General features: G+C 40.5%; 2 protein-coding genes across 2 annotated transcripts in view; both read right to left on the bottom strand.

Moving 5' to 3' along the window:
- LOC145985825 (thyrostimulin beta-5 subunit-like) overlaps positions 1-19,576 on the bottom strand; it is a 37,767-nt gene extending 18,191 nt beyond the window's left edge. Inside the window, exon 1 of the mRNA XM_083119917.1 lies at positions 19,442-19,576. The gene's annotated coding sequence lies outside the window, so the exon portion shown is untranslated. The remainder of the gene's footprint in view (positions 1-19,441) is intronic.
- A 2,486-nt stretch (positions 19,577-22,062) lies between these two features.
- On the bottom strand, positions 22,063-26,732 carry LOC145985824 (thyrostimulin beta-5 subunit-like). Its single transcript, XM_083119916.1, has 3 exons — positions 26,696-26,732; positions 25,547-25,760; positions 22,063-22,420 (listed from the first exon to the last, which is right to left on the bottom strand). The coding sequence occupies exons 2-3, from the start codon at positions 25,757-25,759 to the stop codon at positions 22,160-22,162; spliced, it is 474 nt and encodes a 157-aa protein (XP_082976042.1). The 5' UTR covers position 25,760; positions 26,696-26,732; the 3' UTR covers positions 22,063-22,159.
- Between the last annotated feature and the right edge of the window lie 133 nt (positions 26,733-26,865).

Genomic DNA, 26,865 nt, shown 5'->3' with positions numbered 1-26,865 from the left:
ACAACATTCCACGTACTCATAGAATCACTTCGTTTGAATCGATCCAACTTGTTTCCGCAAGTCCCAGCCATTTCACCAAAAGTTTGTTGCCTCTCTTGCGCAAAACTTTTTCGATAAGGTACGTGTCGGGGTGTTTTGTTTTAGAGAGTTCCTCTTCGTAGAAGCGCCCCAATAAAATTTCACCGCCACTGTCTTTTATTATATACGTGTGACGGTTCCCGGGTAGAACTCGAACCACGGTAAAAAGTTCAGTACTCCAGTTTCGTGTAAAACCCCTGTCGAACGTTCGCTTCAATTTACTAACCCTCACCTGTTCTCCAATTTTGTATTTAGCTTTTTTTGTCGTGGGCGTGTACTTTGGACAGTAAACGCTAGAAATTAAACGTTGCTCGTCAGACCTGGTAACGTCAGCTGGCTTCATGCCTATCGTTCCGTGCCGTGTGTGATTATAGTCGTTAACAAGTTCCGGAAGAATAGTGACCCACTTGTAGCTTCCCTGAAGCGTGAAGCGTGACCACATGCGCGATTTCAGAGTGCGACTGAATCTTTCCACGATGCTGGCCTTGACGTCACTGAAGGTCGAGTAATGTTGAACGTTGTGTTTCCGAATAAACTTTTGGAATACGGCATTGTAAAATTCCTTCCCTTTGTCCGTGTGCAGAAACCGAGGTCGTCTGCCGCCGCTTTCGCGAAAAATTGTCTTGAATGCTTCCGTGACGCATGTTCCCGTTTTCGCCTTCAAAGGTAGAGCCCATGCGAATTTCGAAAATGTGTCTATGACGGTGAGGAGGTACTTGTTGCCCTTGTTCAATTTATGTACTTTTTTTAACTTGCCGCTACTCATCTCCACGAGGTCACTTTCCCAGAGGTCGTCGATTCCCTTGGTTACCACAGCCAAACGTTTGTAGTTGCGGCGTGCAGGTTTATGCAATTCTTGGACGATAGCTTGCCTAGACATTTTTATTATTTTTAGAGATTACGTTTGAAGAGAAGCACCAGCGTGATGGGATTCAAAGAGGGTGGCACTTCGCTCGTGTTTTGAATGATCAGCTTATCGCCGACACTCACGTCGAAAACGGTAAGATCTTCGTCTTCGTGTATTTCATATATGTTGCGCGTTTCGTTCCAACGTGCCAGAGGAATGTTTCCTGCTTTCTGGACGCCACGATTCGATATCAAAGTCATGGTGGGAACGCTAGCTTTTCTACCGTGAGACCAGTACGAAAATTCGTTTATCTGAATTGTGCCATCGAGGAGAAACTTGTAGTACGGATGATAAGGATGTAGCATGTACAGTTTGTTACCTTCGACGAATGTGGAGATTCTCTGTTGATTGGGTACACTGTTGATTTCGATGGCTTGCAGAGAATGCAGTTTAGCGAATTTAGTATCGACGCTAACGAGGTTGCTGTGAAGCTGACCCAGTGTGTTTTGTACGGGCAACAAATGTTCGACTATGGTATCCGTTACGGTAGAAAATGACGGTTTGATTTTCACTTCCACGTTCAACTGCTTGTAGCTTTCGTTGAGTTCTTGCAACTTGGCACCGAAAGAGGCCAGCGTCGATTCCTGCGTTGATTCCAGCACTCCAACTTGATCTCTGATGTTGACCACAATGTTCTGAAGGTTCTCGATTTGATTCAATTTCGAGCTCTTCTCGGTAAGATCGTTCACGATGATTCGCATCTCTGTAAACTGCGTGTGAAGGTCGGCGACGCTCTGCGAAGTGGGTAGCGTCGACACCAGGGAAGCAAGTTCGTCTCGAATCTGTTCCACGTTCGCCGTTTCCGTTTCCAGTCGTTTCAGCATACGTGATATGTTCCTTTTCAAAGCGTGTAATTCTTTGGAGGTGGGGAGATTGGCCACTTTACTCTCGAGATCGCTCAACGAACTTTTGATGTCACTCGAATCGGATAGTGCCGTCACCGCCGTTTTCAATTTTTCCAAATCTTCGCTTGAAGGCACGCTCGTTCGTAACGATTCCAAGTCACCCTGTATGTTGTCCAGTACGTGATGAAAATGAGTAAGATTGGATTCGACGTTCAAATTTTCCAAATATTGGATCTTCTGCTGAACCGTGCTTAACGTGTCCTGAATACTCGTCAACACACTTGCTTCAGCGTGAATATTTTTAATTTCTTCGTTGATCAACTCCAGAGACGCCTGAAGCGTAGCGATGGTGGTTTGAATGTGTTCGAAATCTTGATAAGCCTCCAGTTGAATTTTTATGTTCGCGACGCTTTTACCGATGACCTGCAGTTCGTCCGACGATGGTAGGTTCGTCATTGTATCTTCCAAAGTCTGCAACTTGGATTTGATTTCTTCCAACGTGCCGGTGAATTCTTCTTGTAATTTAGAAACAACGACCTGCAACCGTTCTACATCAATATCATTCACGACGGTTTGAAGTTCAGAGAAATTCTTTTCTATTGCGGAAGTTCGCTCTTCGATTTCGAGTTTCAATTTTTTCAAATCTTCATTTTTCGATTGAAATTGCTGTAATTTGGCCAAATCATTTTGAAGCGAATCCATGCTCAACTGTATATTTTGAATGTTGTCGTAAGAAGGTACGTCAACATAATTTTTTATCAGTGTTTTCAGTTCGGAATCGATTTTCAGAATGGGATCCAGACATTGCGTTTGGAGCGTAGCGATCTCAGACTCTAAACTTTTGTTTAAGGTCTCCTGCAAAGCGATCAAATCGGTCCTCAACTTCTTAACTCGAACGTCCAGCATGAGAATCTCTTCTGCATGGTCTACACGCTTGGTGTTGCCGAAAATGTCGTTAGGCATTTTTGGTTAATTGTTATTTATAATAGAATAGACGATTCGTAATTCTACGAAGAGAGGAACGAGTTTGTCGTAATCTCCGAGGAGTTCCATGTAAAAATAATCTCCTGCAGACACATCGTACGTAATGTTAGAAAGCATCTTGTCGTGCTTGATTCGAAAAATGTTCTTGCCGGTAGAAATTTTGATTTCGCCTGCGTTTTCCGGATTCACGGTGATTTGAAGTTTCCCGTCGATCGGAATTTCATAGAAATGTAAATTGTTATTGAAGACGTAAAACATCTTGCCCACATCGTCATTCATTTTCGTCCATATACTATTAAGATGTACAATTAGTAGACCATTGAGTTTAGATAACACGGAAGGTAAGAGGTTATTGAAATTTGGCGATGCAGTGTCCATGTTGCTTTGTTTGTGGAAACCAAAGAGATTCATTGTCCTTGTTAGTTATTTAACACGTTGTGCCTTTGCCATTCTTCAAAAAGCAGACGGAGGAAAAGAGGGGCCCTCGGGCGATGAAAAATAAGAGTTGAATTTAATGAGCCTCGGTTTGGAGCGGGCTTAACAACATAATAACAGCTTGCAACTTTTCATCGCCCGAGGGCCCCTCTTTTCCTCCGTCTGCTTTTGAAGAGGAAAAGACACAGCGGACTTCATGGCTATGGGGTTACAGTTAACACACGTCACATTTATCGCTTCCATTGCAGTGGCCCCACTCTCTCGTGTGGATTTTACAATCGAGAACACGTAACTTATTGTCCGTTGCATCCAATGCTACTTTGGTTACGCGCGTCGTGTACAAATCATGCAATTTACTTGCAATGCGATGATCGGCGCTGAGTTGCCTTTTACTATGAAAAAGGCATTCCTTGTAGTCTTGCATGCTAAATTTGCTGGTACTTATTTTTCCCACACCCTTCGCTTTCTTGATCTCTTTTTCTTCTGCAATCTTTACACAGTACATTTTGGCACGAAGCCCCGCAAATTCGCTGATGTACTTCCCGCCAACTTCATCTTTGTATTTTCCTATGGTCATTTTGTTTTCTGCCGAATGTAAGTGATGGCCTGATGGTAAGTTGCTAAAATCAAACAGATGCTTCATCTTAGTCAGATCATGTTCGAGGCTTGGTGTGTTTTGGATTAGAAAAATAAAGCTATCCGTGTCAATATAACATATTTGGATGTTATCTCCATAAAAAGGTTGAAACTGATCGTAGTACGATTGGTACATGTGTAATTTTGATAGTTCAAGGACGGTGGCACCTATGGCAATCGGCTTGTTGAGCATCACTTGCTTCTTGTTCCTCTCGACGAATACTAGATTCTCGTCAAAAATGGTGAAGTTTTTGAAGTAGGGGGACGCGACGATCTTCTCAAATTTCTTTTCGTCCGTGACCAACGTTGCGTCGATGTAATTACGCACGTTCTCCATCGTCTTGCCGTAGATGGCGTTATTGAACAGTTTGTACAGATCCTTGTCTGGAGGCGATGTCGATTGCGCTCTGCGGCGCGTGTTCTCGGTTATGTAGGGTTCCAGCCACTTGCTCTGTCGGAACTTCAATCCTCTATGAACTTTCTTCAACTGCAAGCCGTGACTTATGTAAAATTGGAGGAGTCGATAGTGCAGAATATAATTCCGCTTGTTCTCCATACTTAGTATTAGTTTTGGCTCCGATGATCCTCCAGGTGGCTTCTTTTTGGTGGGGGCCAGGGCCAATCCGTGATGTTTCTCGTGAAGCCTTTCGGGATAATCGAGATCGACTTCCAAGAAACAGCCCCATTCATTATCTTCGCTCCAGTTGAGAAAATCTTTGCAGGAGAGTTCCTCTTCGGTCATCCACGCGTAGTCGCTGATGGGAAGACACTGGGACATGGAGTGGCCGTACAGGTTGTTGACATCCCAGTAGACAATATAGGTGTTGGGCTTCGATGCATCGTAACCAGGCGTATGAGGATTGTTTGCCTGAGCATGGCGTCGGGGACATTGGACGATGCCACCGCGTATCGCACTCTCCATGAAAGCATACTGTTCCTTCTCTGCGATGAGTCCTAGTTCCACGTTGGTGTATTTCATCATCGAAGCCCAAGTCAACCCCGGCGTCGTGAAGAAATACGCAGGATCCAACTTGTATATCGCGATGCATCTCTTACGAAACGATTCGAAAATGTCCATGAGGAGAGTCACGTCCAATTTCAGATAGAGATCGTGATAATCGCGAAAAGTTTGGCAATTAAATGCCGTCCATACACTACGAGCGTGTTCGTAGTCCTCTTCGGAACAGACGTCCTCCGTGAGATGAGAATAAAATGCCTCCCGGGGTGCAAGTTCCGTCTCGTCAAATTTCTCGAAATCGTTGACGTACTCGTAGGGGTAGACGCCCTTGCGACGCAACAGATTCAAATTCTCATCTCTCCCCGAAAAACATTTTTGCTTGGTGGCCACAAGATCTTCGTCGCCAAGTTGAGATGCAAGGCTTGCGAGGCTGGAGGACAGGAAATTGTAAGAGTCCAGGATTCGCACTTCCACACTTCCTCCTTCTTGGAGAGGAATCCAAATTCTTACCGCAATATACTTCTCACTCGTTCTCGGAATGATCCTGATTCGAGAAGTTATGTTGTAGAGCTCTTTGACGAAGAGATGCGTGTCGTACTTCTCCGTGTAGTGCAGAAACACGGCAACGAAATGCGACTCCTTAATCTTGAGATTGCACGAATTACAGATGGTGTTTAGGAATAATCCATTCTGATGGTTATGGTGGACGACCTTGTAATTTTCGGCGGTGAAAACCCGGTTACACTCCGCGCATCTTGTCGCCGCGTCATGTCCCCGTTGTTGTTCCGTCGTGAGAGCAGGTGGAGAAACGTAAGAGCCTTTCAGGCTGGGTGCAAGTTCTCTCGCGCATTCCGCTATCTTCTTAACAAAATGTTTTGCCGCATCAGGTCCGCAATACAAGATGACATCATTCAATTTTTCTCCGTAGATGGAGAAACTGCAAGGCTCGTGGTGAAAAATTTGGATCGTGCTTGAGGTAGAGGGATCAGGGTTGCAAGACGTCATGGGAACTTGGAAGCTTTCAAAGTCGGCATAAAGGACGACGGGGTGGTGGAGAAGAGCCTGGTGTTTCTGAAATTTCATCTTGGTTCCGGGTTCCGGCATGACATCTTCGGGTTCTGCATTCACGGAGCCAAAACACTTGTGCTGTTCTTTCATCTTCTTACCCCCGCGAAAAATTCTCAAGCATCGATCGCAAATTTCGATCTTATCGTGATGCTTGGTGATCTGTCTTCCTACTAATCCTGAGAAATTCCGAATTAAACTGTAACGCCCATCTACAAGCAACAGTCGAATTACATTATTCTGGGTTCTAGCAGGTCTTAAGACACGAATATTGCCGGAATCGTCAACCCCAAAGACAGAAATATCGATATCTTCTCCTTTTTCCTCTCTATAGTTTTTTAAAATTTGATTGATCTTATTCAGGGGCACAGGATAGGAAATTCCTCTCATCATATTCTCGTATCTTCCCTCGTATTCTCGGTAATTGGACAGACGTTGGGGGTTATCATTATTTGCTGGGTGTAATGCAGCGATGACAGACCATAAGAAACTCTTCTGATCATTACTTTGTATGTTCAACACTGCATTTTGCTTTTTTTGTTTTTTGTTTTTTTTTTGAGCGCTGCGTAATGGTTTGAAATTGCAGACTCGAAGTTCTAACATGTGGCTGCGACCGCAAAGACTCCATCCACTTCCTCTACCTTCAAACTCTTCTTGTTTTTGTGTCAAGTGCTCAAATAGCCGTGTCACTATCTCGTCAAGATCCTCGTTATTGTCATCGTGTAAGCCTTCACACCCTACGTAAAAACTAAAAGTGCTTGACTCGGACGAGACAACTTTCTCATACAGCAGGGTCAAGACGAGATGAATTTTAAGTGCAACATTGACAAGGCAATCACGTAATTTATCGACTACCAGAGATTTCACATTGTCGAGGAAGATGCTCGAGTCACATTTTTCGTCGCTTCCAGATTTATACGTCATGATGCGTGCACTTTTATTCAAAGCACCGTCTTCATGCACATCAATGCGAGATTTCTTTGCCGGGGGGACTACGACATCATGTTCCGGTAGACGACATTTTTTCAAATGCCTAGCAATATTAGGTTTAGAAATTAATATTCCGCAGTTGCGACATGCCACTTTCCCGCAAAGACCGGAGGGACCTGGTTGCGATTCCATTTTTTCTCTCTGTTATTTATATATATATATATATACAGAGAAATTTTTTGGGGGGGTTGTGGTGATGGTGGTGGTGGTAGGGGAAAGCGCACTGAAACAGAAGGAAAAAAAATTGAAAAAAATGCTAGACATTTTTTCCTTCCACATATATATATTAGACGCGAACAGTATGTATGTATGTATGTGTGTGTGCACTGTTGTAGGAGGTTAAAAATATGCGACATGTAAGTGTGTGTCAATTTTTATGACTCCTCTGAATATGTGTGTGTCAGAGGCAAAACAAAAATATTAATATATCATGAAAAAATAAAAACTTACCTTTCAAGAGAGATAGAGAGAGACTCCAAAATAAAAAACTTGTAGCTCACTAAAACTTCCACGATGATATATATGTATACTGTCAGACAAACAATTAAGAATACTAAACTGCCACAATTGACGTTCACCTTTCAAGAGAGATAAAAAAAACTTCAAAATAAAACTTGTAGCTCACTAAAACTTCCACGATGATATATATGTATACTGCCAGACAAACAATTAAGAATACTAAACTGCCACGATTGACGTTCACTATGATAATGATGTACAAAAGAAGAAACTGGTACGTTATATAGGAACTCCTCTCCTTTTTCTCCTTCCCTCCATCCTACTCCACACGACTCTTTTTGGTGAAAACACAATGAGCGCTATAGTCAATGTCCTAGCAAATAAAACCCTTGTTGACTATAGCGCTCATGCTATATTTTTTTTCAACAAAAAACTTTTGTGATGCGCACAATATCCTGTGGGGGACAAATAACAATAAACGGGACGTTGACAGTTTCACCTATGCATGTATTGTCGATCATTTCCCCCTCGGCCTCTATTCCACGCCCCGTCAGGGTGTGGTGTGTGAAACGGACAATCCCCCCAGCACAAAACTCAAAAAGCGGAAGATGCTGCTGTGTTCGCTTCCGCCGCATCCGCTTCTAATTCTATTGTTATCGGGGGATGTGAAGGATTCTTTATTCAGGACTGTGGGAAAGCTGAAAAAAAAATAGAATCTCTTCGGGCGGAAGAGGATGCAAGGTGAATGGGTTCGGGGAGGGGTTGGTGTGGATAGTTTGGTCCGTGATGAAAATGTTACATTGAGCGACGAAACACAATTTCTCCACAGGGACGGGAAAAATTCTACCAAGCATCGCTATCCACGCGAACATTAGAAATTGCCTGAATACCTTGGGGGCTTGGCATAGGATTATCGATTTTCGTTTTTTAGAGAATAATCTATGTAAGATTCTAGCATTGAGAATAAACAACATTGATTAAATTTTTGACAACATTCGCAGTACAAATCTAAACTCGTGATGATTTCGCCGCCACCACACGCACCCTGGCGAGGTTATAGGGGCCAGGTATCCTAAAAAACAACAATTATTATTTGTTTGTTTGTTTGCGTCACAATACGGAAAATAATAAGAGGCATACGCGCGCGCGCGTGTGTGTGTGTGTGTGTGTGTGTGTGTGTGTGTGTGTGTGTGTGTGTGTGTGTGTGTGTGGTACATCGTTCCCCCGAGAGAGAGGTTTACGAAGGTCACGATATATAAATATTTGGTCCCGGACTTGGAAAATTACGATAAGGTGCACTCATCTTTCAAAAAATGAGAAGATGAGAGAATAAGAGAATGAGAGAATAAGAGAATAAGAGGATGAGAAGATGAGAGCGCGCGCGTGTGTATATGCCACATCGTTCCCCCGAGAGAGAGGTTTACGAAGGTCACTATATATAAACATTTTGGTCCCCTTGATTCCAGCACTCCAACTTCATCTCTAATGTTGACGACAATGTTCTAAAGGTAGAGAGGAAGAAAAAATAAGAGGATGAAAGGATGAGAGGATGAGAGGATGAGAGGATGAGAAGATGAGAGGTTTACAAAAGTCACGATCTACAAACATTTGGTCCTTGAAGGATGAGAGGATGAGAAGATGAGAAGATGAGAGGATGAGAGGATGAGAGGATGAGAGGATGAGAAGATGAGAGGTTTACAAAAATCACGATCTACAAACATTTGGTCCTTGAAGGATGAGAAGATGAGAAGATGAGAAGATGAGAGGATGAGAGGATGAGAAGATGAGAAGATGAGAAGATGAGAGGTTTACAAAAGTCACGATCTACAAACATTTGGTCCTTGAAGGATGAGAAGATGAGAAGATGGGAGGATGAGAGGATGAGAAGATGAGAAGATGAGAGGATGAGAAGATGAGAAGATGAGAAGATGAGAGGATGAGAGGATGAGAGGATGAGAGGATGAGAGCTCATCTTTCACTCATCACTGCCTTTTTGCGCCCGTGAAACGTCGTCAGCGTAATAAATGAGGCACGGAACAGGGAGAGAAAGTGAGTTTTTCAACTTTTTGTGGTCGTTTGGTCAAGAAATCAGAGTTGTGGTCAGAGGTACATATTGACACTACTTTTGCAAAATCACCAATATTATTAGCCTTTTTATTACTTAGCTACTAAGGTCTCAGGATGTTAACAAAAGTATCCTTAAGTTGAAAATTTTAACAAACCTGAAAATTTGGGGGAAACTATGGGGAAATTGAAGGAGGGGGGAGGGCATTGCACGAAATTTGCTCTTGAAGTTAGTAATTTTTTCTTCTAAAAAAATACATGAAACTATACATAAAAATACATGGTTATTAATACAATCATCTGAAACCTTATTTAAGTGAAAGCTTACACAATTTTGAACAAAAGAAAAGAAACTTGAAGTTTCTACGGCAAACCTGAGGGAAGATACCATCATTTATAACCTAATGCGTGTCATTCAAAGTGAAGCCGCAAGTGTCGTACACGGAGATTTTAAAAAGCGCGTAACTTCTGAACCCCTTGACCAATCTAAAAAAAATTGTCATTTTCGTAATCAGAATTAAAAGTCCTATAAGTATACCGAATTTCATCAAAATCGGGAATGGTGGGTGACATTTTCACAAAATTCTGGACGATTTGACATGGAATGACCCTACCGCCACAATTACCAGATCAAAATGGAAATCAGATTATGAAGTACTTAAAACACGCTAGTGACATAGCAGTCTATGTTGAGAGGTAAAAATATTTCTTCCGCTCCCCCCTCTCACATCATCCCTACCATGATGAAGGATGTACATTATATATGATTAACATCGCTTAAACTAATCTCCTCCCGTTAAATTTATTTGGTAGTTGCGCTACTGGCTATTGTAATGAATTTTTGAGTTCCTTCTTTTTCTTGTTACTTTACGTCATTTTCTATACCTCTGTGGTTGCTCGCAATGTTTCCGGCCGCCGTGGCGGAGTGGTTAGTACATCACGCTTCGACGCCAATGGTCCCGGGTTCGAATTCTGAGCATGGATGTTTGTGGGTGTCCATTCATCAATTTCATCATATCGTCACTCATCCCCATTCGCAATTTAGCCAAAAGTGGCACAATAAGCGAAGTAAAATAAAGCAAATCAATCAATCAATACTCGCAAAAATAGTAAATTGATGGAATAGATGATCTTACCTAGGATTCGAAGCTAGGACCCGCGGCTTAGCAGTGACATACTCTAAGCACTCCACCAGAGAGAGGGCACGCTTCTGTGGCGGAGTGGTTAATATAATCACTCATTCTCATCTTCGCGATTAGCTAAAAAGTGGCAGCAAAGTGACGTAAATTAAATCAAAGAAATAATAATGAAAAAAGTCCACCAGAGAGAGTGGACCAGCCAATGAAGTTTGTCAGGCAAAGCTAATTGTAGGTGGCAGCACGATAGTTGTGTCCTTGCTCTTCAGACAGGTATCTGTTCTTCCATTTAAATACATGCGGAATTCGATGCTGGACTGTTATGAAATTACAATTTTAAACAAAGAAAGTATGTGAGAACACGATAGATGAAAGTGTATTAAAACCTGGCGTCGTAGCGCGATATGCTAACCACTCCGCTACGGGGGCCGGCTCTCAAATAACTCGAAAATGTTACTTTTGTATGGAAGTAAGAGGTAGGTATATTAAGTGCGACTGCACTCCAGAAAATATCCTCCTTCCCAGAGGCGTCGCCTGAAGGGGGTTCACGGAGCACACGAACCCCCAACCGAAAACGGAAAAATTTTCAATTTGTTTTCTTTACTGCAGAATAAAACACTACATTTCATTATACTTATTTGACAAAGCAGCTATTTTCGTTCATAAAGTCTTCACAATGCTTAAAATTTCCCAATTTCCCCCCGACTCTTGACAAGAAAAGCTCACCAGGTTAGGCAGCGAGAGCCAGGGGAACCTCTGGCGTAGTGAACTCCCTCTGCTGTATTCTTCCCGTGTTCTATCTAGCTCGACGGAAGAAGCCGAAAAAAGCAAGGGGAAAACTAGGAATAGGAGCACGTGCCCTTCCGAAAGAACACTCAACAGATGGCAGCAAATGTTCGGAGAATGCCGATAGCGGCCAAGGTGCGAGGTATTTTATTTTTCGTTTCGCTTAGCTTCTGTATTGGGGAAAAGTAAGCAGTTGTCTTGATATTATAATGCAAGCACTGTTTGCGTGTATTGTTATAGTAATTCCTAAGATCTTCCACGTTTTAGCCTAATAGCCTATCTTTAATTTCCAATACATTTCGCCAAAAATTAAGGACGCAAACCTCCTCAACAACATTAGAAATAGTTGTCGCACACCCAAAGCCTTGCATGGCGAAGGTTTTATGATTTAAAACACTATATCACCAAAATGAGCAGATTTACACTTAACATCGACATTTAAAATTGTTGCTTAATCCTTCAGATAATGTAGACAAGTCAAAAAGAAAGAAGACGAATGATTGATTGATTGATTTGGTGTTTAGGTCCATTTTATGCACAGTAAGGCTAATCGGAACTGGACCTACAGTCTAAAGTGGGATCCGAACCACTATGTGCCTCCAAGAAAGAAGACGAAGACACTGCTAGTAGAAACTAATATTTATCTTGTCACACATCTAAGCGAGTATGTATATCGAAAGGAAATTATAATTGTTATAAACTCCTACAGGTAAATTTTAAAACAATAATTTTAAGTTTCGCGAATTGCTTGATTGATTTATTTGCTTTATTGTATTTCGCTTTTTGTGCCATTTGTGGCTAATTTGCGAAGATGGGGATGAGTTGTGATATGATGAAATTGATGAATGGACACTCACAAACATCCATGCTAACCACTGCGCCACGGGGGGCCGGTTCGCGAATTGCAATTCGCATCATGAAGTTTGAGCATTGTCAGAGACTTACTGTGAAATTACAAATGGCTTATGAAATTAAAAAAAAATCAAACATATTCGTCGATATCATGGTTAGTGGAAATGGTGGAAGTTAATTCTTACGAACAGGCAAAATAATTTCCAATGAGGAGAGAAGTAAGGCATTTCAATAATTTAAACGGGAAACATGTATTGTTTACCTTAGTAATGTTTCCTTGTTTTTTAGGGCAATGACGGACAAGGAGGGGGGAGGTGTTAAGCGGAAACTATAATAATTCGCAGTAAATGAAAATTGGCCTGTGTTTTGTAAATGGATTTTCGGTGGTCGTTCTGGCGGACTGGCTAGCACAGTAGAAGGTCCCAGATTCGTATACTTCATAAAAAATGAATTATTACAATTATTCATATTTCTTATTTTACTTTACTTTATTATTTTTTCTTGTACTCTAAAATTTATTAACGAAATATATTCTGACTTCACTAGAACAGTTCTGTACCGTTCAAATTTGTGTAACTAAAATATAAATTATATTTATACAATAATGGAGAAAAGGTTTTTTTAAAAAGCAGAAGAATCCTTAAACATTCCCAGTAAAGACGCCCAAGGTTTATTTTATATATATATATATATATATATATATATATATATATAATAACTAGAGCCCGGAAGTTTGGCAAAATGCCTCTTTTTATCTACTGCATATATTGATAAAATTTTTGCGGATATACGTTTCTTATGTTGTTTCGAATGTTTTGGAAGCCTTTTCATTTTGCCTAATTTGCCTATTTGGGACCCCACTGCCTATTTTTAATTATAATGCCTTTTTGCCTTTTTCAATGAAATTTGACATTTTTTTAAAAAAAATTGTGTATATAAATTATTTTTCTCCCAAAAAACGTTGTTGGCATTTATTTTTCTTCCGTTTATTATGTGAATAATTTTCGCCTTATTTATTTAAGTAATATTGAACTCACGCATGTTTCAACATTGCTGAAGGAGAAAAGTGTGAGAAAAAAGTATTTCATGCTGAGTCAGGATATTGCCTTTCGGTTAACATTTCTTGTGCATGATTGACTGCTGAAGTGGACAGGTTGATTTCGAACACAAAGAAAATATTTTTGAAATCTCCCTCTCGAACCCGAAAATTTCAGGAAGTTGCGATTGAGCTTAGTTTACCTCAGCAACCAGTCTTGACGAGATAGGGAACCTGGATATCAGCAGCTATATATTATGCTAACAACCTTCAAAAAATCAGTGAGGTGATCGATGCTCTTCCAGAAAATGAAGCGGCTTCAATTCGTGAAGTGAAAAAACTCCTGTGCTATTCAAGTTTACTTTTGCACATTATGGTGCATTGCCAGAGACAATTACAATTATAGCATCCATGAAAATCTTCGAGGAATCTATGCAGCAGATGATGGTAGTGCCAGGGGAAAAGGGGTCAGCTGTTGCGGAAAAGTGCAAACGGGTAGTGAGTGCAAATGAGGACTTGAAACAATTGAAAACAATTTGTGATATTCTAAAAGGTGAAAATGCTGTTACCAAAATGAGTCCAGCTACATTAGCTTGTTATATGTATGCTCCAATAACTTCTGTCGAAGTAGAAAGATCATTTTATATTATGAAAAACATTCTCTCTGACAGACGACTATCAATGAATGTTGAGAACTTAAAAAGCACCTTGTAGTTATGTGCAATCAAGACGGAGAAAATTGAAATGCTCTTCCCAATTTAGATTTTAACATTTTGCCAGAAATTATAGATAAAAGTAAGCGACTTCTAAATGTGCCTTTTTTCGGTTTATTTTGTCTTTTCTTTCATTTTTAGTGCCTATTTACCACATTATAAATGCCTTTTTGCCTGCCTATTTTAACGAAAATAAATGCCTGCACTTCCGGGCTCCCATGGCGCGACAGCTCTCGAAGGGCCTTGGCCTCTCTCCCGACTGCCAGTCTCCCTCACACAATCCTACATAGAGGTGTGGAGTTCTTCATCCGGTAATGGGGTGACATGTGGTCAGCATGTGTTCTTTCTGAATTAGTTATTGATGTATCAATGATTCACAATTGGGAGGTCGTGGGTTAAAATTTCGTGGCTCGACATTCTGAGGTTATCCGTGGCCTCCTTCAGTCACTCCAGATGGATACATTTCATGAACGCCGCTTACCACTTTCTAGGGCTTTCCTGCGTTCTGTCTTCTGTCATAACGTCCAGATGAATGACGTTAATCAAATCGATCAGCATAGGTTTTTGTAGCCTTGTTTAAAACTTGGTAAACAGTGATATGTTTTTGCGTGTATTGACGCAGAATAGTTGATAGTTGTTGGTAGTGTCAACTTGAAAAGTTTCATCTCTTAATGTTTATTAAATTTGCTTACTATTTTTGTCCTCAGAAACTCTAGACAAATACCGAGATAATCTATTTACTTGGCTACTGTAGGGCACTCTAAAAACGGAAATCATAGCTTCGCCTTCTTGTATGCTCAATTAATCTGTTGTCCACATTTACCGTTTTCTTCTCTGTGATTGTTCTCAATGTGTTTGTATCCCCCCTGTCTTGGGGGGAGGGGGGCAAAATTTTCTGTGATTTTAGGCTGGGTGTGAACACCGGGGGGGGGGGGGTAAAATTTTCCTCTTCTCCTTCCCTCTCTCTGTCTCCACATTCATTATATCTGGCTCCGTTAGTTAAAAAATTGTCTTCGAATTGTCAGTTTATCTAAGGGTCCCTTTACACATGCCACTGGATGATTCCATTATAGTTCCACAAATGCGCCATTCGGTGGATCCATCTCCTGACGTAAAATGCATATCTTACTGTGGAACAGGTGTATTGTCGCAGAGCACACAGCGGACGGTTCACAAACGCGCCACTGAATGTCGACACTAAGTGTGTCTTTGTAGATAGACGTTAAGAGCCAGAAATCGATTATATCAGACTTGTTGATATATGATTTGTAACTTTGGTTATAAGTCGCTTTCCAGCTTATTGACGTTAATCGGGACGATAGGCACGAATGGCAACTGATGGAACTGAAGGAACTAACACAATGAAATGTTATTTTTTTTTTAGTATAGAAAGTATAGCTTTAAAACGCGCTGTCATTGACCATGCTATAGTTTAGGCAGGCTGGCTGATGCCTCTTCGATACACCAATCTAATACTTTTAACACGCTCTGTTACACCAAATACGTATTTTTAGAATTCCTTTGAACCTTCCTCAGCCACCTTCCGAAAATGAATCTCCAGCCAAAATAAAATAACCAAAGCAAATATTTTCGTTTTTCTGCAGAATAAAGAATGTAAGAAATGAATTTTGCAATCACTAAAAGTATCGACCGGAATTAGGCCATTTAGTTATTATCCGTGTGGTCTTCTCGAATACGCACGACACGCAGCGCTATTGTGTTTCCGTCAGCTACCCGTAACATTACCATCAATATATCCTGAGCCATCTTGTTGGCGAAATCATAACCCAGTCGTGAAATGTTTTGTTTCTTAGTTCCGTGTTGTGTTTGGATAATCCTTTGTGCTCTTTATTGCATCTATTCCATGTATTCATTCTGTGGACACATTTCACCTGAGGAACGTTGAATAAACAATTTCCACAAAGAAATAGGAAAATGTATTGATTTACAACTAAATATGTGCTTCGTACCGAAAAAATAGACTAACATCACCGTTTATGATCTCATGTGAGCCAAGAGACCATTTCAAACTTTTTTCGATATATCACTATTACAAGGATTAGTTGAGTGCACTAACGTAAACGTAACAAATAAACATATTCTTCTTTGTGGATATGCATGAGCCCTCAAAATAATATTTAGAACACCTTAGAAAACATGAATGGCATGCCCTGTCGTTAAAAATAACGTCGTCAAGGACAATAAATAACTGGAAAACAAGTTATAAAATGGAGCCGCAGTTGCTCAGCGTTTGAGTGGCCCACTCACTTTCTCATGATGGAAAGCCCCTTTTCAAGCCTTGACCTCACAAGAAGGGGCTGTAAGCGTCAGGGGTTTCCTTTAAATGTACTCTCCCAGCATGCGTATGGAGCGAATGAGCAAAATCTCAAGATAACCACTGAACCTACTCCTTCTTTTAGGTTGTATTGGTTGTAACCAATAAGCAAGAGAAACGGGAGTGTCAGGATTGGTCTTCGCTGAAGGCACTCGAATGTCAACGTTTCTTCTACGTACACTGCATTTGTGCAAGCTAGCGAGGATCTGGCGCATATAGCCACAGGCAGTGTAATCCTATATGGAGCTCGTGCTCGTTCATATGTGTTTGTTCATTGATTGATCAGGTTAATGTCACTTCGCTTTTATGCCCACTTTTGGTTAATCGTGATGATGAATGGTGATAAAATGAAATAGATAAGCGACAACCACAAGCACATGGACAGCACGCAACACAAGTCTCAGGTAGGATTGTACTGGCTATGGGTGCAGACGCCAAAGCTTCGTTAGTCTGCAAAATGAAGTCCAGGGCGTTCTACGTGGAAGTGAGTTTGGCATTTAGGTGTCTATAAAAAGGGTCATCTCTTACACTCCAGGATGAGTGATGATGTGATGAAATTGGTGAAGGGACAATCACACATAACCCCCATGCCAAGGTCGGAATTCGAACTGTCGATGTAGCGCGATGTTCTAACCACTCCACCACGGAGGTCAGCATTATATGTATTTGTGATTGTTCCTTCAATCTAATCACCATTCATCCCAGTTGTCGATATTAGGCGAAAATGGCAAAGTAAATCATTATCGCAGAAGAAAAATAATTGTATTAATATCTTCGAAGGAGAAGATATCTGTATTTACTTCGTGAATTGAAGAGGATGTAGTGAATTTTCAGTTTTAAGATTTTCTCAGAACTTTTTAAAATTATTGTCGTACCCTTTCCCCATCTGATAATATATTGTATCATTATTATTATCAAATGTTGTGTGGTAGTATTCGAGCTTAATTTTAAATAGGGAAAATTGCCCTCGGAGGATGACCTCGTTAAGTAGTCAACCCATGTTCTCCGAGCGTAGGTCCATGTCCGAATCCCGGTCGGGACATGAACATTTCTTTCCGTCATTTCATCTAATCGTCGTTCATCCTTACCGCCATGATTAGCATAATGAGGCACGAAAACGCGTAACTGAAGAGAAATGCAAATAAGAAAGCAACTGATAATTTCACTAGCTGCACGTCAAAACTTTACTGATGAGTAGGGAGTAGAAGTTGATGAAATGTCATCTTTTTCTGACATCTCGGACACGATGCACATTAGATACACACAATATTACACTTCGTCTAGAACCCAAAAAAGGTAATTTTCAAGTGCATTTTTTGCCAATTTTCAGTTTTTAGGTCATTTTCCCAATTTTCGGTATTTTTCAGTCATTTTTCGCAATATTCGGTGTATTGTTTCGTCATATTTTGTCACTTCTTTCATTTTGGTAATATTCTTGATTCAGTGTATACGACATTTTCATTATGTTTTAAAATTATTCGGCTATTTCCATTGGAAATCCTCGTTACAGATGTTAATTGAATGTGCATGTGGTATCATTTGGCGCCTTTTTTTAAAAGCAAGATTGCATTTTGTTTAATTTCTTTTTCATTTCAATTTTTAACCTGAAACTCACAAATTTAATGGTCATTTTTTGCATTCTTTACATCATTTTTTCCCATTCTTTAGGACATTCTATAAGTCATATACCTATATTTTTTAGGTCATCAACTTCCGCTCCCTACTGATGACATATAATCATATAAGAGTAAGTTTATTCTTTTCGTAAATGTCCATCAGGTGTTTAGAAAAGTACACAGTTGTTGTAAAACAATTTTTTTAAAAGTTCATTTTGTGTTCAGAGGTTAATCCGAATTGTAGCTACTGTTTAAAGTAAAAACCAAAACACTGTGTGGCTTCACTTGGAATGCAACCCAACACATCTAGATTATAGGAGAACAGCGTTATCCACACCGCTAAGATGGAGGCTCCCGTTTCACAAACTCCAGTACTCTATTGTGGTTGTACCTTGATTTATTAAAAAGATATATTGGTACAAATAAAGGCGCGTACAATTAGTATGAGTTTTTAGCTCAACAAATCATGATAATCTTATTGAGGAGGTAGAGGGTTCCATAACTTCTCTGTTACAGGTTTATGACCGATAGTGCCCCGTAAGTACATTTTATGTGCAGGTAGGGACTGGGTCTACAGTTTAAAATGGGATCTGAACCACTACGTACTTCCACTGGCGATCGAAGCTAGTATCCCTATGTGGAGAAACGAAGTCGCAATCAAAGAGGTCCGTATTAAACTAATTAACTAACTCTAATGCATTCATAAACACGAAGGTTTATTACCGCAGCAAGACCCCTGTAAACTTTTCTGTCTTCTTCCGTGCGTGCTACATAGCAGCTCATAGAAGCCATCTTTATTTAATTATTCTAATAAAAAATCAGCGAATGAAATAGATTATGCGGTATATGCAGTCCGTATACCCCGTTTGAATACATCGCTGCCTCAATGTACAGTATAGCTATTGTTTATTAACTTTTTTGAAGGGACACAGATCAAATATATTAAAGAAAGTTATGAAATATTTTACTTAAATGCCATTTAGTAGTTTGTAACATGTTAAAAATACCACCAAAAAAAAAAATCTCGATTTCTTCATCAGTAACTTGAACTTTACAGAAATGTACGTTTAAATTTCACTTTATGCTCAGATGGTCTAATCAGGACTGGAGCTACAGTTTAAAGCAGGATCCGAAACATTAGTCATCCTTTACCGGTAGCCAAACACTTGTTGCTATGACGCCAGGAGTTCTGGGTTTGAATCCCGGCCGAGGTATGTGTGTTTTTATGAGTGTCTCTTCATCAATTTCATTATATCATCCTCATCGTCGTGATTAGCTAAAAGTTGTGCAAAAGCTACGTTAAATAACAAAAACTAATCAATCAAACAAACAAACAATGACATTCTTGTTTACGACGACAGAGCATTAGCCAAGTTAACTTGAATTCAAACTGTCTTGAATTCGAACTACATACATGTCAGAGTTTTGGTATTAAAACAGCTGGTCATTGTCCAGCCATAAAGATGCATCAATGGCTCCAATAAAAATATGAACTAGCAATCCTAAGTAACTATGCAATACTAATTAAGTAATCCTTATTACTCACGTTGTTTCTTTAATGGATTTTGCAGTTGAGTCTCGATCGTTGTCTCTCTAGCTTCCGGGGCGGGATGTCACTTGACGCTTTTCATTTCCACATGACAACGGACGCCTCTCGTTGCTGGCTGCGCTGAAAGATCGGCGCGAACTAATGGGAACATTTTATATGAATGATTCTGGAAAACGACGTGTTTCGCCAATGAGGCGCATGCTCCCGGAAATGCGCTTCCGGTTGGTCGATGCATCCCTGAGGCGCCTGCATTGGCGTTTCCAGAAGTTTGCGTGGGTGGAAGATGCAACTTCGGGGCACTTTTTCCTTTTCCGGGGCGCAAATTCGAGGGGCTGAGTATCCAGCGTGTGGGTGGGCTGTCCTTCCGCAACTCCTACACAACGCCTGCATCTTTTTACCCCTGTATTTACACCGCCTTAACACATGCAGAGAACTAATCAGATTATTTTTTTATCTGCCAATCCTTGTCTCCAAGTTTCAAGTCATTAATAATTCAGTAGAATTGCCCAGGCTACTAAATTTTCTGCTGCAACCCCACTTGGACGTTTTACTATGCACTCATTTATTACCTGACCACTAATAAGCACGTGACTAAATAGTATTTTCGATGTATGAACATAGGTAGATATTAACACATCGGAATTGTCTATTAAATCGATAAAAAAAAAAACATATATAGCCTATACCAATATTTTTTTTTAAGGACTTCGGTAACATTTACTGCAGTTAGTCTTGCGTCAAAAAGAGAAAATGAAGATGTTGCAGTCGTAATACACTATTTCAGTATAATGTGTCTTACGATCCCTGAATTCCAGTAGATGTAGTGTATTTATGGTTAACTCTACCTATTATTACCTTATGTTTACCAATTATGTAAAACTAACAAGTGCCATCCACTTTATTTCATTTATTTTCAACATGGATTAAAAAAGTAAAGAAAGGCATACCTAATGCTAGGACAAAAGTAATAAAGCAATGCTAGAAATTACGTAAAAGGTTATTATAAGAATCTTTATCTTGTTTTTAAATATTCAAATATGATTGCAATCGATACTGTAGATGATTGGATTGGATTAATTTGGTATTTTAAGTCCACTTTATGCACAGTAAGGCTAATCCGGACTGGACCTACAGTTTAAAGTGGGATCCGAACCACTATGTGCCTTCACCGGGAATCGAACCCGGGACCCGGTACTGTAAATGAATCTGTTAAGAATTTGAACAGTGGTCTTAAATTAACTTTAGGAAATAATATCTCTAAACGCGAAGGATTAATTTATGAGTAAAATATAAACAAGAATCAAGGCAAGATTAGAGTAGGATTAAATTATAATCAAATAATTTGCTTCATGTTGTTGAGTTGGGGTTTTAAGTCCACTTTATGCACAGTAAGGCTAATCGGGACTGGACCTACAGTTTAAAGTGGGATCCGAACTACTTGTGTCTCCACCGGGTATCGAACCCGGAACCCCTTGATTACAAGGCGACGACGCTACCACTGCGCCATCGGGTAGGCCAAATTTGCTTCATGTACCATAACATTGTGTTTAATGTTTGCACATATCAAGTATAACTATACTAATCATGGCTCAAAGTGTCCTTTCTTAAAACTTTAGACTACGATATTAATGATATTACTCTTACTATTAAACTGACAAATGGGGCAATCGTGAACATTTTGTAGAAAAGTTATGTATCTTTCGGTACACCAAATCACATGTTGAACATAATTATGTCAGTTGTTGATTTTCTATTATTTGACTGCCATAGATCTTAGATCAATATTCTTGATATCGCATTATATTAGTATTAGATAGCAGTTTCTCTCCAATAGAAAAATGCATGTATCCAGCTTGTACAATTTCCGAAGAATCAATATCCATCAATCGGATTCGACTGTTGACTAGAACGTAGTAATCATAAAACAAATCAACAATATAAATATCGCACAAAGTTGTTACCAGTATTTTGCAGAGCTTTCAGTTCACCGAATTCCACATTCATAGCTTCAATGGTTTTGCTGATATGACAATATTGAATGTAAATTAATTTAATAGCAGTGTACTTTTGCCATTGCTGAAAAAAATTGACTATATCTTGAAGCCTGGTATGTGTGTAGGTGTGCACGTATGTTTGCTGGTTATTTACCGTCACTTTTACATCTCTTGAGAATAATCGCGACGATGAAGTTGAATGATCATTATTGGTGTGTTACACCTACGTCACGATCTGTTGCATGTGGTTTCGAGCAGCCATGATTGAGGCCAGTTCTTGTAATCATACGGAGTTCAAGCGAGCGGGCGGGAGATACAAACACAGAGATTCGTGATTTAAAGCAAGCGTGCAGTTGGTGCAGATGTAACGAACGCTACGTGGTGTATATTTAATTACAAACGACAAATAAAATTGGCCGCAAACATGGCGGCTGTGCGCATCTTGACGTTACATGAAACCCACCTATACGTGAAACACAATCACAGACAAACACATTGGGGGAACACCACACCTTGGACTGGAAAGGTGAGATCGTGAAGAATGTTATTTGAATTTGGAAGTGGAGGATCATGGTTATTGTTCAGGTAGAGAAAAAATACTTTTATCGAATACATTTTATTTTTTGTTCATTAAAATTGAACGTACACCTTCGAGTGATTGCTCTGCACAAGATATCTATCCCATCAGCTGTTTGTTTCTCATTCATCTTTCAGTTGAACTTCAGAGGCTAGGCACCAGCTTCACTTGGGGCCACGCAGAGGGACCTGCCATCACCACCCGCGACTTCCTGCCTTCACAGCTCGCCTCAGAGGACTTGCAGATCTCGCACTTGCACGAGAGGGCCTCGTAGAAGTGGAAGTTGCTGGTTCCGGGTTCGACTCCCTCCTCGCAGTACCTCAGCTCCACTTCCTTCACTTTTCTCTCGGCGTAGATGCAGACCGGGTGGAAGGAGCGCTTGTAGGGGAACCGCCAGTCGGGCACCTGGAACACGCAAGTCAGCATTAAAGCAAGGTTCTTTGAAGTTTCTTAAATCTTTATCGCTGCTTTTACCGTTTCTGCACACAAATTGGTAAGAACGAACTTGTATCTACAAATTGTTAAATAAAGAAATAGATACTTCAAGAATACAATTTCGTCCTTTCGTTTATATTCGTTATAAGATAGCAACCACAGTTGTCGCTGTTTGTGATTGTTAGTTTAGTTTCGTTTTCTATTATTTGTTTTCTTTGGTTCCAATGTGCCTGACTGCCTCGTGGAGACCTAGCCTCGGTTTCCCGATCTCTGAATAACTGAATACGTGGCTCTGAGGTTGACACAGCCTCCCATTAAGGGAGAACCATGGAGGATAGAGCCATAGGGAACGTGATACTGATCACATCACCTTCAATATGGTCAAATTCTATAACATGTGGACTCATATCTGCATATTCGCTGTGTGGCCTCCCCATAAAGTGTAATGAACATGGGGGAACGTTATCTTTGGTCAGAAAATTAGTCAATTAAATTTGAATATAAGAAAGGAAAAAAACAGCTTAAATAAAATTTGAGTTTATTTTATTTTAAGAGAGGGTTATGCTTATACAATAGTGAAACATTTCAATTACTATAACGATGTTTTACGTGAGAGAAACACGAAAGTTCCAATATCGTTCACTCTCCACTTCACCAACTTGATTCTTTAAAGTTTCAAGACAAACGGATAGAATTTTGAGGGAGTTGGAGGAGCAGCAAACATCACCCGAGATTTCCTTCCCTGGCAGCTTGCCTCTGAAGATCTGCAGGTAGAACACTTGCAGGAGAGGGCTTCGTGGTACTTGAACTTATTGGTTCCTGGTTCGACTCCCGCTTCGCAGTACCTGAGATCAGATTCCCTCAGCTTTCTCTCGCCATATATGCAGATGGGGTGGTGGGAGAGTTTATACGGAAAACGCCAGTCCGGAACCTACAAGACATTGCAGTGTTAATAGTGGCCGAACCACACGAATTTTACATACATAATATCTTAATGGTTAGGGTATGTAGTGTTGAAGGACAAACGCATTTTGACATTTTTTTTCTCAATTTCTGCCTTCAGTACCCTCGATCACACTTGAAATCTTTTCTCAGATATTTACAACAACAGCAGCCTCACTCTAACATCATTGTTTGGAGTATCAGTCCAGTGAAATAGTAATAATAATACTACTAATAAAAACGCACGTAGCACCTTTTAAAACGGATTTTGATTAAATATGCACGAATACAAAAGTATCATTTTTAATGTGATATATTATTTATTGTGCCTAACAACTACCGTGCGTTCGTTTTGACTCCTGGCCGAGATAGCGCGTGACTGCAGAACGGCGAGGCACGGCGCAGACAACGAGTGGTGCCAACTCAGCAAAATTAAGCTAAAACAAATATGACAAACTATTTTTACTGTGTAGATTGTCGGTGCCGGCTCATATCAGTTTATCAGTGGTTCATTTGATTTAATCCAGTCTTTGAAAATGCGTGCGGTACGCGGATCGTAAACTGTAGTATTACGCACGCGCGTTAACGCTTATAACGAAGAAAAACTACTGGGCGAATGACTTCATTTTCTGAATGCGACATCGAACAGTGGCCTGGTTTTTTTTAAAAAGCCGAGTGGGGATGGGGGTTATTTTGTTTATCGTACAACAATCACTACGAGAAGGCAATCTGATAACACGCTTGTCTGTGTTCCTTTTTAAAGCACTGAAATGTTCTTGCTCTTTACTCTTGGCTGGATATTTTTGAAATGCAAAAATCAAATCATGCCGGGTCCAACGAAATACACAATGTGCTCTGGAATGCCCCTTAGAGGACACGCCAGAGAAATTGTTTACAATGTTGCAACATATTTGAGAAATCAGGAGGAGTTACATAAACTTAAGTATAATTTTGTCGAGTCCACAAGCGCCGCCATGGTCGTATCTAAATGGATGGTTTCTCAAGTTTTAAAAGAATTGGATTGGATTGATTTGTTGTTTTAAATCCACTTTATGCACAGTAAGGGTAATCGGGACTAGACCTACAGTTTAAAGTGGGATCCGAACCACTATGTGCCTCCACTGGGAATCGAACCCGGGATCCCTTGATTACAAGGCGACGACGCTACCACTGCGCCATCGGGGAGTTCAAGTTTTAAAAGAAGGAAAAGAATCGTTGGCGAAAGGTGAGCTGAAGTTCTGTACTCCCGAGAGGTAGAAAACAGCCCAGGAAAAAACGAATACAAATTTCGTTCAAAATCCTCAGACCATTCCGCTCCCTCCAGGTTGCAACACTGCAAACCAACGTCGCTGCGGAGAATGGAGTGGGGAAATGTGGTGTGAGCTGCGCAACAGCTATTTGCAGCGTCTTGTTTTTAATCTTGTCAAGTTTTTTATAGCACATCACTTCCATATGCTCAACGGCTATCAAGAACATAGAAACAAAATTGAAGATTGTCAGATATTATCTAATGATCATCATACGTTTTCAGTTGTGTGAAAAATATGCTCCAGTAATAAAAAAATGTGATGTATTCTAAGTTATGTGATTGCATTTAGCTCTTATTTTAATTATTAAGTTAAATAAAGGCTATTGAAAATAACAAAAAAATGTAATTTTTTATGGTGTCAGGTCTGATGTAGGAGCTTGTTCAGCTTTTTTTCAGCATATGACAGGCATAAATCATTTCACGATCAACATTCACATCTCAAACCTAATTTCTTCTGGAGAAATATAAAATTTAATATTAAAATTGACATTTTCAGTAACTAGATCATGTTTGGTGCATTTTCCGTCCGACGAATTCTTCTTAAACCTGTATTTTTTCCACCGGCCCCCGTGGCGGAGTTGTTAGCACATCGCGCTACGACGCCAGGGGTCCCGGGTTCGAATCCCGGCCTGGGGATGTCTGTTTGTGAGTGTCCATTCATCAATTTCATCACATCATCACTCATTCTCATATTCGCAAATTAGCCAAAATTGGCACAAAAGCGAAGTAAAATAAAGCAAATCAATCTATCTTCTTTCCCTTCCCAAGCATAAAAAGTAACATGATGATAAAGTTGTTGCAAATAAAATTCTACATAATCAAAATATCAATGGCTGCATATTTACCTCATTGGAATCGCACCTCCCCCAGCAGGAGGTCACGGTGATGGAGTCCCAGCAGATGCGCCCGGAGGGGTCGGTTTTCGTGACGTTGGTGATGTAAGGGAGCAGGCGACACCCCAGAGCCGATGTAGGGTCCAAGGGGTCCACTTTCTCTTGAGCCAGCGCCGTCGCGACGAACGCAACCAAGGAGACGAGATGTCGGCCATCCACACACATTCTGAAATCACACGGTGCCTGGTCAATGGGCCATTTTACGAAATGCTGTCATAGTAATATATGCCAAAAGTATAATTAAACTTGCCTTTCTTTATCATAAATAAGAAGAGCCTATTAGAACGTCAAACGATATCTGCCTAGTGTACTAATATATTCTTATGGTTCGAAGACAGAGGGAGAAATCGAGTGGGCAGAGCGAAGCAGTACACGCTGCTGAAAAGGCATGTAACTGCAGTCGCTTCCCCATCGCCATGCAGTCCCGTTTCCTCTCACGTGTTCATTGGTAGAGCCATGTCGCGTTACTACTTGCACAGAGACTTGTTTTCTCTCGCTTGCTCTAGAGATATCCGGGACAGAGTATACATGGAGCAGAAGCGAAGCGGCGAGGCAAGTTTTCATTTCCAGAAGTCTCGAGACTGCTCCAGTGGCGGAAGATTGATTTGGTGTTTTAAGTCCACTTTGTGCACAGTGAGGTTAATCGGGACTGGACTTACAGTTTAAAGTGGAATGCGAGCTACTATCTGCCTCCATCGAGTATCGAACCCGGGACCCCGTTATGACAATGCGACGACGCTAGCACTGCACCATCGGGGAAGCTCAGTGGCGGAAGAATTTTGTCCAGCTTCCACTTCAGTGGGCGGGATTGCACATGATTACATGCAGAGTATTTTCACCCGGCGGTGGCACATAGTGGTTCGGGTCTCACTTTAAACCCTAGATCCAGTTCCGATTACCCTATCTGTGCATAAAGTGGACTTAAAACATTTTAATTTTTAATCCAGTAACACATTGAAGTTCATAAACTACTAATTATGAAGTTTTGGTTATCATTAGTAGTTTATGAACTTTAATGTGTTACTGGAGTAAAAAAAAAATATATGCATATTTTTATTTTGTGTTCTCTGTGTGGAACTACATAGGAGAATATCTACTCACCTGCTTTGGATCAAACTTCACGTCCAGATGGTGTTGAATTGACCTACAAGAAAAGCAAATCGCACCTTTTATACGAATAGCTTCAGCCTTGGAGATTACTCAAGCTCCACCCGTCATACTTCAACATCATTTCCCTTCCTCTGTAACTTCAGAAAATCACCGAGCGTTTG

Source organism: Lepisma saccharinum, chromosome 3, assembly GCF_977018435.1.
Source record: "Lepisma saccharinum chromosome 3, izLepSacc3.1, whole genome shotgun sequence".
Lineage (NCBI taxonomy): Eukaryota > Metazoa > Arthropoda > Insecta > Zygentoma > Lepismatidae > Lepisma > Lepisma saccharinum.
Note: the sequence above shows the minus strand (reverse complement) of the source record. Positions and strands in the feature narration are given on the sequence as shown.